The 14,159-nt window shown below is 37.6% G+C and overlaps 4 protein-coding genes across 4 annotated transcripts; 2 read left to right on the top strand and 2 right to left on the bottom strand.

Moving 5' to 3' along the window:
• Positions 1-33: 33 nt before the first annotated feature.
• Positions 34-1,346, bottom strand: LOC103341453 (protein PLANT CADMIUM RESISTANCE 9). The gene is given in 5 exon segments (XM_008244975.3): positions 34-257; positions 260-286; positions 593-802; positions 906-977; positions 1,066-1,346. Coding segments are annotated over 5 exon segments (462 nt in total). The 5' UTR covers positions 1,172-1,346; the 3' UTR covers positions 34-210.
• A 557-nt stretch (positions 1,347-1,903) lies between these two features.
• On the top strand, positions 1,904-2,774 carry LOC103341643 (protein PLANT CADMIUM RESISTANCE 11). The gene is made up of 3 exons (XM_008245187.2): positions 1,904-2,081; positions 2,187-2,258; positions 2,379-2,774. Exons 1-3 carry the CDS (start codon positions 1,904-1,906, stop codon positions 2,687-2,689), a joined length of 561 nt encoding a protein of 186 aa, XP_008243409.2. The 3' UTR covers positions 2,690-2,774.
• A 1,332-nt stretch (positions 2,775-4,106) lies between these two features.
• LOC103341454 (alpha/beta-Hydrolases superfamily protein) lies at positions 4,107-5,381 on the top strand. Its single transcript, XM_016796540.2, has one exon. It carries the CDS (start codon positions 4,193-4,195, stop codon positions 5,297-5,299), a length of 1,107 nt encoding a protein of 368 aa, XP_016652026.2. The 5' UTR covers positions 4,107-4,192; the 3' UTR covers positions 5,300-5,381.
• Positions 5,382-7,499: 2,118 nt separating this feature from the next.
• LOC103341455 (uncharacterized) lies at positions 7,500-13,633 on the bottom strand. Its single transcript, XM_008244977.3, has 13 exons — positions 13,428-13,633; positions 12,134-12,550; positions 11,554-11,800; positions 11,012-11,124; positions 10,666-10,745; positions 10,340-10,481; positions 10,148-10,228; positions 9,394-9,498; positions 9,007-9,189; positions 8,555-8,647; positions 8,254-8,393; positions 8,088-8,154; positions 7,500-7,970 (listed from the first exon to the last, which is right to left on the bottom strand). Exons 2-13 carry the CDS (start codon positions 12,524-12,526, stop codon positions 7,851-7,853), a joined length of 1,764 nt encoding a protein of 587 aa, XP_008243199.1. The 5' UTR covers positions 12,527-12,550; positions 13,428-13,633; the 3' UTR covers positions 7,500-7,850.
• Between the last annotated feature and the right edge of the window lie 526 nt (positions 13,634-14,159).

The following is a 14,159-nucleotide window of genomic DNA, read 5'->3' as shown; positions in this document are numbered from 1 at the left end:
AAGACATAAATGGGTAGCTTAAGACGCATAAAGTAACAAAAAAGAGCAGCCAAGCACATAAATTCAATACATACATAATAATACATGTACGAAAGTTTTTGGCGGTCACATAATGAGAATGAACATAAATACATACTCGCAAATGATCAATCTGATAAGCAAACTCTAAACCAAACTCATAATAAATTTTTAACATAAGACGGTAGTGAATTAACGATCCATGCCCGATTCGACAATCGGGGGCTTGATCCCTTCCGGTTCCACTTCTCAACGTTAGCTTGCCACCCTTGAAAACAACCATGCACAGCAATAAGATTCATGATCACTTTTATATGTGGAAAATTTGACACCCAGAAAAATAATAATAAGAATAATTGTGTTTTCCTATTTGCAAAGCACACCACCATGATTGATGGGGCACGAATTTGAACCTAATCGTAATCAGCTGCTCCCAGTGTTTATTTGGGCATGGGATTAGTTTTCGTACGCCCAACAAGTGAGGAGGGTCCAAGCCCAAATATCACTTTGAAAAAGATAAGGTTGTTCTGAGCCCATATATCAATTTCTAAATTTAGGTTGGGTTGTGAGTTACCTATGGAGGGATCGATTCCATGATTTTTGAGTTCTCTGTACTCCTGACAAATAGAAAAGACACAGCAGCAGCCATGGAGCACAAAATCACCGCATGGTTCTTCTGGTAGTGAAAACATTGCTCTCAACTTGGCTCGATATTTTCCAGAATATAGCCACCCACAGCCAATAGACCCCATTGCGTAGGAGTTGAGGCTAGCCATCCCACGAGCTGCATGCCAAGTATATATATTACTTAATTAGTCACTATTTTTACTCAAACATTTTAATGAACAATTAACATATTGAGTAGGGTTTTTTTGATAATTAATTACATGTAGTTCCCCTGTCAACAATCTCCGCAATCCGCCCGAGGGTGATGCATGGACAGAAGCAAGTGAGAAGACCTTCAAAAAAATGAAATATGAAGAAGAAACGTCAGTCACGAAGAAGCAAAACGAAAAGAAAAAGAAAAAGAGAAAGAAAAATTTGTACAGTTAGAACGATCGTCCAAACAATCGAAAAGGCCAGTGGACCATTGCCCTTGAGGAAGTTGCTTTTCAGGTTGAGCCAATTTGGAATTGGAGTTATATGAAGTCATTGTTACCGACAGAAAAACAAATTCTTGAATGGCCGATGACCTATCTATATGCTATGGCACCACAGATTTATAAGAAAAAATGGGGTTCAGATTATCACTAGAAGAGCCCTACGTACTACACCGTATTACAAGGGGATTCATTTCTTGGAAATTATTATGCTTCATTCGAAATAAATTATCAAAATGAAAGGTGAATAATTCTAACACGAAAAATATATGAAACTAGTGCGAAAGCTAGAGATATTATATCATATCAAAGGTCAGAAGTCTCAACTCATCTCACCTCGCCACGTAGTAGATCCAATCCAAAATTCTGTAGTGTAGTAAAAGACGTTAACGGAAATTAAACATAGATTAATTTGGTCAACGAGGAAGGATGGTACCAGGAAAATGTCACGCTTAAAAAAAATGTTTTAGATGACTTGTTCCAAGTTGAGATGTTTTTCTGGGTAATACGGTTCTTGAAGTTAAATAGTGCAGAAGGCTTAATTCTGTTTGGAGGTTGTTAATTAATCATTAACACACGTAATTAATTAAGAAAAATCACAAACTACCCAAATCTAATAGTGCTTAAAAGGAAATTAATCAGGGATTTTGAAAACTTACATATCCCTTCATCCAATTAACTGTTTATTACGAAGAGGCACGTTGGTTAATTATGAAACTATATATCTCTTTGATTCACACGCATATTTATATATGTATGTGGAGATCATTGATCTTTAAAAGCATATGGGCATGGCTGAGTTACAGAAAGAGTCTGTCACTCTGGCCAGACAGGGCCCGTCAGTGCCGCCTCTCACAGCCACCGGCATTCCGGTTGATCCGATCATTATCAGCAATAATACTCCTCATTCCCCAGTGCCTTGGTCCACTGGGCTCTGCAACTGTTGTGAAGATGTTAGCAGTTGTAAGTGCCATGTCGCATTTTTATCAATTTATCTTTTACTGCCAAAGTAAAACTTTAACGAATGTTTGTCAATAATAATAGTTTATCAATTTTTTCTGTGTATAGGTTGCTTGACGTGTTGGTGTCCATGTGTGACATTTGGACGCGTTGCAGAAATTGTGGACAGGGGATCAACTTGTATGTTTTTATTTTCCTTTATTAATTATATCTCTACCATACCATGAAATATAAATAAGTATATGTGTTTGTCGCAATTTGCATGCATATGATCCAATTTAAATGTGGATATGCATGCAGCTTGTGGAGTAAGCGGGACTATTTACAGTTTGATGCTGTGTTTGGTGGGTTGCTCGTGCTTGTATTCGTGCTTCTATCGATCCAAACTGAGAGGGCAATATTTGTTGGAGGAGAGGCCCTGCACAGATTGTTGCGTCCATTTTTGCTGCGAGGAATGTGCTTTGTGCCAAGAGTATAGGCAGCTTCAGAACCAGGGCTTTGACATGTCCATAGGTTGGCATGGCAACGTCGAAAGGGAGAAACGACTGGCTGCAACAATGGCATCGCCATCGCCATTGCCTCCACAGCTTCAGTCTGGCATGACGCGCTAACTAGACCCACACACAGCAAATTGTGATTCAAAGCCAATTGTTATACTGTTAATGTAATTTGTAACAGTAATTTATTTGTGTTTAATTTTGCCAATAATTTTCTCAAAGATGTTCGCATTGAAATATAGAATTTGTAACATGACATGAATTCCTATGTCATTATCGGTTTGGTAAACAACAAATTATTAAAAGAATTGGTGTCCGTAACATTACTTTCAAACGGTGTATTCTCAACTCAGCATTACTAATTCTTGTTTTGATAATGAATATTGTACAAATTTTGGTGTGACGTATTAGGTAGTAGGAAGGTACAATTGCACGATCAAGAACAATCAGCCGGCTAGTGCAATTATTCTCTTATCCCCAACTGATGCTCCATGTTTGTTTGTAAAAACTGACAACATACATGTACCATATTCTTCAGAAATTTCCCATTAAGATCCTTTTCAAAGTGGGTCTCATGATAAAAATTTATGTGACATTTGATAAGCCAAAAACCTTTGACCATGGAAAGATCCACTGATGACTTACACAGGTGCATGTTCCATGGACGTGCTGAAACACAAGGGGAGGGGGATTCTAACATATATGGAAATGGGAGGAGTTAATTTTCAAGATTAATAATGCTCTGGTTCTACTTTTGCCTTGGTGGAAGAATAATGTCCCTAAAAACAGTGCCGTTGAAAAGATGGTATTGGGAGGCAACGAAAAGTGAGGTCCCTCTAGCTAGCTAGTGCTTTGATTCCACTCAACTCCCTAATGCTGTAGCATTGTCGCTTTAAAATGTCTAACAATGTCATGCACATATTCTAAAAGGAAAAGCTGTTTCCAAGCCCAGCTGTATAAGAAAACATAATGGTGTAATTATAGTCAAAGGTCAACCATATGATGTCTATGTGAAAATTATTCTCATTGATTTGAATTAAACCCAACTAATTAATTTTAATATGTATCTGATTAATGGGTAGTTAACATTACAATGTACTTATGACTTACCGATGAAGAAAATTAATACTTGATTACTGACAATTTAGTTAAGGGAGTTTCACTAAAACACAAAATGAAGGTTGAAATTATAAAAAAACCCAACATCCAAAACACTTTATAAACACACCCAAAACCCATCATTATACACACTCAAAAATTAATACTTGTTTCTATTAAAATCTGTTTTTTTATAAATACACTAGGATTGAGTTTATTTATAAATTTGTATTTAGTTAATCAACTGGGTTACCAAAGGCACTCCCATGGCCCCTATACTACACTAGATCCACGTGAAGACATGTGGCAGTGACCCAATTGCCCACTTGGCAGGATAAGATGGGTTCATCTCTCTTCCTCTCTTTAGCTACCCCATAACTTTAGGTTTCCTTACCTTATCATTTTCGCGTTTTCATCATCTATTTAAGGAACGCAGAGCCACAAACGTTTCCTTAACTGCCCAAAACTCTATTCAAAGTTTTGTGCTATCTCTCCAAAGTTTTCATTCACATTCTTCATATGAGAGCAAAGCGATCAATGGCTGCTATCACCTTAGATCCAAGTTTCAACCCAAAAACCAACCCTCATGAGCATGACCAACAACATGGGAATGTGATTGAGGAAATTGAAGGGCTTATTAAAGTGTACAAAGATGGACATGTGGAGAGACTCCATATTGTTCCATGTGTCGCAACCGCAGTGGCTCCCGAGCTAGGCGTGACATCCAGGGACGTGGTCATTGACAAGTTCACAAACATTTGGTCACGTTTCTATGTTCCCAAATGCCATGGAAATGACAACAAGCTCCCTTTGCTAGTCTATTTCCATGGAGGTGGGTTTTGTGTTGGCTCAGCCGCTTGGAGTTGTTACCATGAATTCTTAGCAAAGCTAGCAGCCAAAGCCGGTTGCTTAATCATGTCTGTGAATTATCGACTGGTCCCTGAGCACCCACTCCCAGCAGCATATGAAGATGGGTTGAAGGCCCTTTTGTGGCTAAAGCAACAAGCTCTAAGTCAACGTGGAGCTAATAATAAATGGTGGTCAAGGCAGTGTGACTTTACTAGAATTTTCCTAGTGGGGGACAGTGCGGGTGCCAATATAGCCCATAATGTGGCCACAAGACTTTGCAATATTATTTCTGACGGTCCATGTGATGAACAAATTATTATTTCAAGCTTAATTAAGCCTTTAACTATTAAGGGTACAATTTTGCTGCAACCATTTTTCGGGGGAGAGGCAAGAACAAGTTCCGAGAAGTACTATATGGAGAAGCAACCTAGGTCTGCGTTGAGCTTGGCAGCCTCTGATACTTACTGGAGATTGGCACTGCCATGTGGCGCTAATCGCGACCATCCATGGTGCAACCCTTTGAAGAGTGCTAGCTCTCTAAGGGCTGTTTGGGCTACCATGGTTTGCATTTCAGAGATGGATATATTGAAAGATAGAAACATAGAGTTTTGTTGTGCATTGGATCATAACAGCAACAGAGCTGGTAAGATGAAGGTGGAGTGTGTGGTGTACAAAGGTGTTGGGCATGCATTTCAGGTTCTAGATAAGTCTCAGCTCTCGAAAACTCGATCCCATGAAATGATAACTCATATTAAGGCCTTTGTTAATTATAATTAGTAGATATATATATGCATATATGTATATAACTCTCTCTCTCTCCTATCTCTCTCCTATTTGTGTAAAAGCTTTTTACTTTTTTTCTTCTTCTTATCAGAATGAATTGTGTAAAACGTTGGGAAAAGACGAAGAAACCAGGTCATTACTAGCTGGCTGTCATCTAAATCAGTCCGTACTAGGAGGGCTTCTTATCGTCTCTATCATCATATACGTTCTTGTTCTTATGGTGGGGACTTGTCTTGTCCTTTTCATAATGTTAATGCTCATACATGGAGTACTGAAAAATTAATTCATGATGATTCTCAAATGGTAATGGTAATGCGTAAATTAGGTAAAATATCGATCCCTTGTAATGTTTTGGTTACAACCAGAAAAGAAAATGAAATACTTCTCATACAATCTGAAATGTGCATAAGTAAAATGACCTATTTTAATTGAAGAATCAATTGGTATGCGCTCATGCCTATAGCTAGCTGGGGATCATCATACATACATTATACATACTTCGTGGCCAAAACCTGTACATTCTGATGAAAACAAATTATATAATGATGTCCTCTTAAGCATGAAAGTGTAAGTGATTGACGAAGGCCATACATGCCCTCTCCCACAATGGCCCCTCGTGAAGGTTCGTGGTTGAGGTTTCTTCATGGGGCTGCAGATGGTGCCCTCCGTCCATTAAAAGTAGTGATACATTCTTGCTCAAATGAGTGTTCCACATGAAATTACTGCCCAATCCTTTTCTGCAGAAACAAATAATGTATGTTCTTTAGGTTCAATGCTAGAAAAAGGTAGTTAATCATGTAGCCAGCGCAGAGACAATACTATATTATTAATTAATTATAGAGTACACATAACACATCATATGTCTATGAAATACCTGAGTTTGGATGGCAATGGCTTATTTCTCTTTCGTTCTCCTACTTTTTCTTCTGCTACTTCCATATCGTGAAGATCATGCATGGAGAGCTGGACTTGAATGCTAAGCTTAAATGTAATATATAGTATTGTTTTATGGCTGTATATATAAGACTTCAATCATATGCGCATTTGCATGTGCACCCAACCCAACCCAGCAGCTAGCTAATTAGTTATATGCAGTAAAACGAAGCTTCTCGTTTTCATTTGGTGGTTGGGGGGCCAGCAGGTGCGAACCATCGGTCGTATAGGCTGCAAATGCTTCAACCCCCATATTTAACTTTTAACGGCTCTCTCTGATCAATTCATTACATTATCATATCGTGTGTGTCTATCTTGGTTTTTCAAAAACCTATGAACTTTTTTGAAATTAACTTAAAAATATTAAAACATAACATTTGAAAAAATAAATACTTGTAAAGCAAAACGGCATGGGGTAGTGTAGTCGGGTGGAAGATCTTGGGAGATGTTGCTGGGAGTTGGTTGTGGGTATGGGTTGTTCTTTGAGAGAGAGAGAGAGAGAGAGAGAGAGAGAGAGAGAGAGAATCAGGGTGCGGTGGTGGGTCTTGGCTTACGGAATCGGGGTCTTGAGGTGTGGGTAGGGAAAGTGGCTGGGGCGTGGACGTTGACAAGGTGGTGGGTTGTCGTTGGAAGAGAGAGGAGAAAAGGTTGATGGCAACTGGGATACGGGGGAATGCTAGCAACACTATAATTTTGTTTTGTACTCTATTGGTGAGAATACATAATATTCCATTTACGTCTGCATCATGGAGAGCCGTGGAGGAATTAAACACAAGACAAGTGCCACCGTTTGGCCTCTCTTTTTTTTTTTTTTTTTCTCTCTCTCTCTCTCTCTAGGAAATGGTCACCAAACTAGGATCCTTTCCACGTGGGTTGGCAGCTCAGACTGGCACCACCCAAAAAAAGCATCCCTCATTAAATGAACATGAAATATAACAGGTATTGTCCTTGGTTCGCTCCTATCATTGCAAATTCGTGGTCTGTGTGTTGACAATCAACTTAAAGCGAATCCAATTATAATTCACTAATTAAAATTATTTTCTATCAATCACGATACTGAGAAAAGCTTCAAGTACCAATCTAACCAGCGAGTAAAACTTCTACGCAACATGTTTCATACACCTAACTCTCTGTCTCCCGTAACATGATAGATAAAAAGGTACATGAAACAAAGAATAGGTTAGTTTTTCTCTTTAACGGAGATGAACGGAGATTTGAAAGTACCCAAACTCGTTTTGAAAGCACCAACAAATATTAAATATTACGAAGAAAAAAAAATATGGAATATATTCACCAACAAAATAATACGGTTCTTCAATTCAATTCTAAGACAATATTTATCTTCCTACCGATGAAGACAAGAAACAATTTGCAGAAGAGTACAAAGAAAATCTGGAAGCTAATATTACACATTTTCCCCATATACGACGGGAACTAAATATTGCATAAACTTAGGCAACTCAAAACGGTTCCGCATGTTAGGCACAAAATACTAGCACACTTACTCAGACGCTCCAGCAAGAACATATAAACTACTCTGATGATACGTAGAAATGATGCCTTCGTTTTAAACATATGCAATCAACATCTCCTAGAGTGTAAAGAATCCTGGCTAGCTTGACATCATGACATGATCAATTGCCTGAAGTGCCTGGTTAGCAAAAAATCGGACGTCAACATCTGGGTCCTCACTCAGCTCAACCAAAGAGGGCCGAATTGTCTTCTCCACCACCTGGATCACAGCAATTTTCATGCCCCAGTCAGAAGAAACATAAATTGAACATTGGAATAACAAATTACATAAAACATTCAGAAATGAAATTGTCAAGATTCAGGTGTAGATACTTACAGACTGATCAACTATGGGGATAAGGGACTGCAGCACCTTTGCTACATTAAATTTGATGTTGGGAACCCTGAAGGGGAAACATAAGAATTCAGGCCAGCAAAACAGAATAACTCTGCTAAATCATATCTCTAATATTTGGTACGCACAGATCATAGAGTATATATACCTGTCCTTTGACACATTGACAACCACTGGCAGCAGTTTTGAACATGTGATTTCTGAACCCATAACCGGGGCAAGGAGGCAGACTGCACGTAGAATTGTCATTCGATACAAATAGTGTGGATTGTCAATCATCTCCAGAACCTGCCCAAATGACGTAAATTCCCAGTTCTTTTAAAGAGTAGAGTATAAAGTTTTTTTTTTTTTTTGGTCAGAAGTATAAAGATAAGATACACAACTTAAAACTAGAAGAACAGAAAGCTGCGAAGTCAAAAATGTGGTAGGGCACCAGAAAATAAACAAACCTGTGGAATAATATGCTGCATTGCCCATTCTGGGCCAAACTCTTCTGCAAGACGTTTCAAATTGTTAGCAGCAGCATCACGAATTGAGTAGACCTGCAATAGATCCCAAATATGATAATTAGACGGAAAAACTTGCAACGGATATCAAAGATGATAAAACAGAGAAATATGTACCAAGATTAGATCAAAATTACTAATGCTTTTTATATATATATATATATATATATATATATATATAAACAAAAATCACTAATGCACATATACAAGTTCTTTCTCCTTTTTTCCTTCCTTTTTTTTTTTTTTTTTTTTGGGGTGGAGAGAGAGATGAGATGGGTAGGAAGTTGATAAAACTTGATACAGATGCGAGCTTGAAAGGAAAAAACGAACAATTTAACTTCCCTCCAAGGCTTATCATGAACTGACATGTATTTGAAAGGTAGGAATACACTAACCTTATCCTGTAGCCACTGCATGCAAAGGGCACCAAGCTTATCATCAAAGAATCCTACACCCAGCTGACTTGCCAACAAAGGTATGTACTCTATTATTGCGAGCCGAACCCTCCAATGTCTATCCTCCGCAAGCTCAACTATGGCTGGTAATAAGGATTGAGATAGCAAATCGATTCCAATAACCTGCAAGAATGACATGCTTGAGCATTCTCTTAAAAAGGTCTAACCACTCATCTTTTGATAGGGAACAGCCAAAAAGGCCCAAATAGTAAGGTCTGAAAACTTTGTGTTTAAAAGCATGTAAAGAATCATCGAAGGAGACACGGGGGAAAATTGAGAATATAATGTAATTAGCACCGGCATTTACTTTCTCGGTCCTGAACTGACCTGATTCACTTGATCAAGCTTGCTAATGATATTAAGGCGCACATCCGGAAATTCATCCTTCAGAAGCGAAAGAAAAATGGGAAGGAGCTGCTCAATTGTAGCATCCTGCATAATGAGATGCATGCAAGTAATGCAATTAATCAGACAACGCTATCATAAGATTGAAAGATTCGTTGCGGGATTGAGACTAAACCAATTGACTATCTCATCCAAGCACAAACCAGAAAGAAAGAAAAAACAAACAAAAAACAAAAGCCAGAAAGAACACTCCATCTATCTCAGGGGCTAATTTGCAGGCCAAATCTATGCGATGTATAACAAAAACCTGAGAAACGGTTTATATTTTACATCAAGCAGCCCTCCTCGGCATGCAGATTTCAGAGTCAATCTTCAACAATGTCATTTAATTTGAAAAGAATGTAATTTTGAGATTCATTGACTCATACCATTTAGTTAGCTGAATTTAAATTTGAGATATGGACCAGATACACATCTCTTCTTTTTTTCCTCCCAACTTCTTCACAGATGTATGGACTATCCAACACATATTCAGCTCCACCAACCATCCAATCAAAACCATTCATTTAATGTAAAAGTCATATACACCTCATATCAGCTTCAGTTCATTGATTTGTCAAACTCTTTTTTAATTGAAAAAACCAAATCCAATATACCGCCATTATTATATGTAATGATCAATTATGGAGTTCTTCCCTTGGAAATAAAAACTGCACTAACCACATGACATTCTCACCTTTCCTAATACAAGAGCCATTCCCATTATAACTGAAGCCAAAGCAGACCGGACATGTTGGGAAGAATCTGATGACAGCTCCTGCAAAGGGCATTGAGAAGTATTGAATGGCTAATACAAAATAAAGTATAAATTACAGCCAACAGCAAACAGCACCAAGAAAGGAAAAACTTTTCATTAAAGCATGCATACCTTCACACATGGAAGAATGTGCTGAATTGCAAGTTCTGGGCTTAAAATCCGACAAAACTTAGTAACTTTGCCAGCAGCTGCTATACGTACTTCAGCCTCGTTATCTCGAAGCAACCGCACATAAGCAGGAACCAAGTCCGTCCTTCAAATACAACCGCCATATATCAAATATTTCAAAAGGAAAAAAAAAAACATCAAGGGCCATAAATAAGCCACTACAGATGGGAAGTGTGACTTAGCTAAACAAAAATTAGCCAGACAAATGTCTGGTCAAATAACTGATCTCAACTATCTTTATCACATGGCTGCAGTATGACAATAAATACCTCGTAGGCTCAGGCCCCACAGCTTCACAAAGCTCATATAGTTGATTTGCAACCATGTAACGCACACGCCAAGACTTATCCTGTTCAGAGATAAGAAAAAATGTCAAGATACACAAAATTCATTGATATATTTTTGGTTACACAAAACTGTCAGTGACACTCCACAGTGTCATGACCAACAGCTTCCAAACACATGCCTTAACCATCCATTCAGCCTTTTTATGACAAAATAGGATGAATATAACCATGAAAACCATGCTAGCAATATAAAAGTAGCAAATTCTGGACATAAACCTGCACAAAATATTCAGAAACCAAAACTCGACATTCTAAATAATAGGTTTACCTGAGAGAAGTTAACAATAACAGGAAGGATATGTGCAACACAGTCTTGAGGCTCCAACAACTTTCCAAGAGCAGCACAGCCCTCAACAGCCAAAAGTCGAACAGAATCTTGATCTGAGATGAAAAAATTGTGAGAACTCCAACTTTGAACTCAAAGAGACAATGAGAATGTGAAGACACAGAAATAATAAAACCCAACTTCTTAAAGTACAGACAAAACACTCTAACCAAATTGATAGATTTACAAAACTGAGAATGTGAAGACACAGAAATAATAAAACCCAACTTCTTAAAGTACAGACAAAACACTCTAACAAAATTGATAGAATTACAAAACTGAGAATGTGAAGACAGAAATAATAACACCCAACTTCTTAAAGTACAGACAAAACACTCTAACAAAATTGATAGAATTACAAAACTGAGAATGTGAAGACAGAAATAATAACACCCAACTTCTTAAAGTACAGACAAAACACTCTAACCAAATTAATAGAATTACAAAATATAGATGGCGAGAAAACAAGGTGAGCATTAAATTACCATCTTGTGTAAGATCCTCAAATATGGACATGATATCAGTCTTCAGATGAGCAGGTTCGACAGTTGCTGCAAATTTCCCCAGGTTTGTTGCAGCAGACCTTCTAACCATAGGCATGTCATCTTGACACAACTGACTGTAAATTGACCGCAGTTCCGTCTTCAATGTCTCTGGTGCACTAGGGTAGGCAATATGAAAAAGCCCACATGCAGATACTCGAGCTGTAAACCATTCACCAGCTGCCAACCTCTGATTGAAAAAGAAAAAAAATACAATACGCATTGAACAAAGGATTTGCTGAGGGTGAAAGGATTGAAAACTACAGAGCATTGTAATGAATGCACATAGACATGTGCAGGACACTGATGAATTGATGTTTTCATGTCAATGTCACCAGTGCAAAGCACTTAAAAGTATCCACATGGCATAGATTTAAAGATATAAAAGGCATGTCTCTCCATAAATAATTTGAGGGCTAGCCCAGTGGTTAGGCACGTGGAAATAGAGGTTAGAACTAAAACAAGGCATCAAATGTTAAAAACTAATAAAATTTTGAACATAGAAGAAAATAAGTTATCTAACCTTCACAAGAGGAATAAACCAGTTCACTAAATCACCCTCCCTCATCTGAGACCCAATCCTACATAATGACTCCACAGCCTTGTCCCTCACACAGGTTTCCTCGACAGTGCAAAGGGTTTCCAAGGGTGGGAGCAAAACATGTGCATGCTCCACTCCCCCAACATATGGAATGAAGACCCCCAACTCTTCTGCCATTGCAAGAAGTACCTCATCATCGTCATCATTGTTTTCGCTCAGAAAGGGGATTAACTCCTTACGGGTTCGTTCTTCCCCAAGAGCACGTGCAATGGTAGATAGCCTGCGGATTGAGTTCAACCGTAGCTGGATGTCGTCATTTTTCAGCTCGTCTATGAGAACGGCTATTGGGTATAGCGGTTCATCAACCATAGACATTGTAAATCAAAGTTTTTTTAGAACCTTCAAACACCAAAAGAAAATAACATAAGTACTACAAGTAAATGATATGTATTAAGACCCATTAATGCAGCTACTAAATTATATATGTAAAACAATAAGTACCTTTATAATTAAAAAACAATAAATACCAACCAACACATAAATGGGCATATGCAAATGCGTTTCTAAAAAATCAGTAACTATAACTAATAGTATTTTAAAGTAAGCAAAATTTGCAGATATAACCAACGGTCTATATGACCACCCACCCATGGTTCACAGGAACTGCGAAACTAGAAAAAATGCATAATCTTACAATAATTAACAGAACCACTATATTCTCATTTCGGTTTCAATTCTTTACTTCGATTCCTATGATTCCCAAGGTATTCAGTGGAGCATAATTGAGAAAAGCATCAGATCAACACCGCGAGATCTAAATCAAACCCTAGAATCCAAATCCAGAAAATACCAAAATCGTTTAAAAGAAAATGAAAAACACGACGATGAATTCTGAGATTCCAGAATCAGTAACTCTAGGGCTCTGTTTAGCTACTAAAATTCCAAATGAGAAAAATGAATCAACAACTGCGTACTTATTTTATGACCAAGGAAATAATAACAATTAAAAATGAACTAGCGTGCGTGCGTGCGAGCGATAGAGTAAGGCATTGCTTCAGCTGAATTACTCTTCATTTCCGGGAAAGGAAAACATAAATTAATTAATTTAGTTTTTTTTTATTTTTTTGGGGGGGTTGTCTTACTTTCCTTAGTTTCCTCGGAAAACAAACAGATGCCAAAAATCAAGTTACCCCAATTGATTGAAAAAAGAAATTCTTAAAATGTTTGCATTTACTAAGAGGAAATCGATGAAACTTATAAGCGAAAACGGTCTTACCGATCTCAGTGCCCTTCCCGCCGGCTGCGTCTGATTCGACAATCTGTTAGAGAGAGAGAGAGAGAGAGAGAGAGAGGACGAGAGAGTCGAGAAACTATCGTATTATGGTTCCTTTTGTTTTAGGCCCATGTGTACAGAAGCTAGCTCTTAGCCTTTGGGCGTCTTCAGATTAGAGCTGAGGAACAGAACTTGTGTTGGGGCTTCACAAGCCCTAGCCCAATAGTGATGTGTTTTAATGCTTCTTCTGTTCCCTTTCTTGGTTGGTGTTTTTCTTTTTTGGGAGTTTCACTAAAACACCCAAAATGGGGTTGAAATTATAAAAATACCCAAGCACTATTTAAACATATAAACACACCCAAAACTCATCATTACACACACTCAAAACCCATTTATAAACACACCCAAAAAGTTGACTTTGGGGTTGATTTTGGGTCTGTTTCTATGTTTAAATAATGCTTGGGTTTTTTTTATAAAGACATGTCTAGGATTGGGTTTATTTATAAATTTGTATTCTTTTTTCTTGTTTTGCTAGATTTTTTCTTGGTTGGTTATTATTATTGCTCTTAGAGACTTTAAAGTGTTTTTTAATTTCAAAGTAATAAGAATAAGTAATATAGGCATATACAATAAATCATCGATCCATATTCATATTCACGATAAATCATTTGACATTCACTCATATTATAATAATAATATGTATTTATTTATTAATATTGTTCTAGATCCACAAAA

Source organism: Prunus mume, linkage group LG2, assembly GCF_029339155.1.
Source record: "Prunus mume cultivar Tortuosa linkage group LG2, ASM2933915v1, whole genome shotgun sequence".
In the NCBI taxonomy this organism is placed as follows: domain Eukaryota; kingdom Viridiplantae; phylum Streptophyta; class Magnoliopsida; order Rosales; family Rosaceae; genus Prunus; species Prunus mume.
This window is presented reverse-complemented; position numbering and strand designations above follow the sequence as displayed.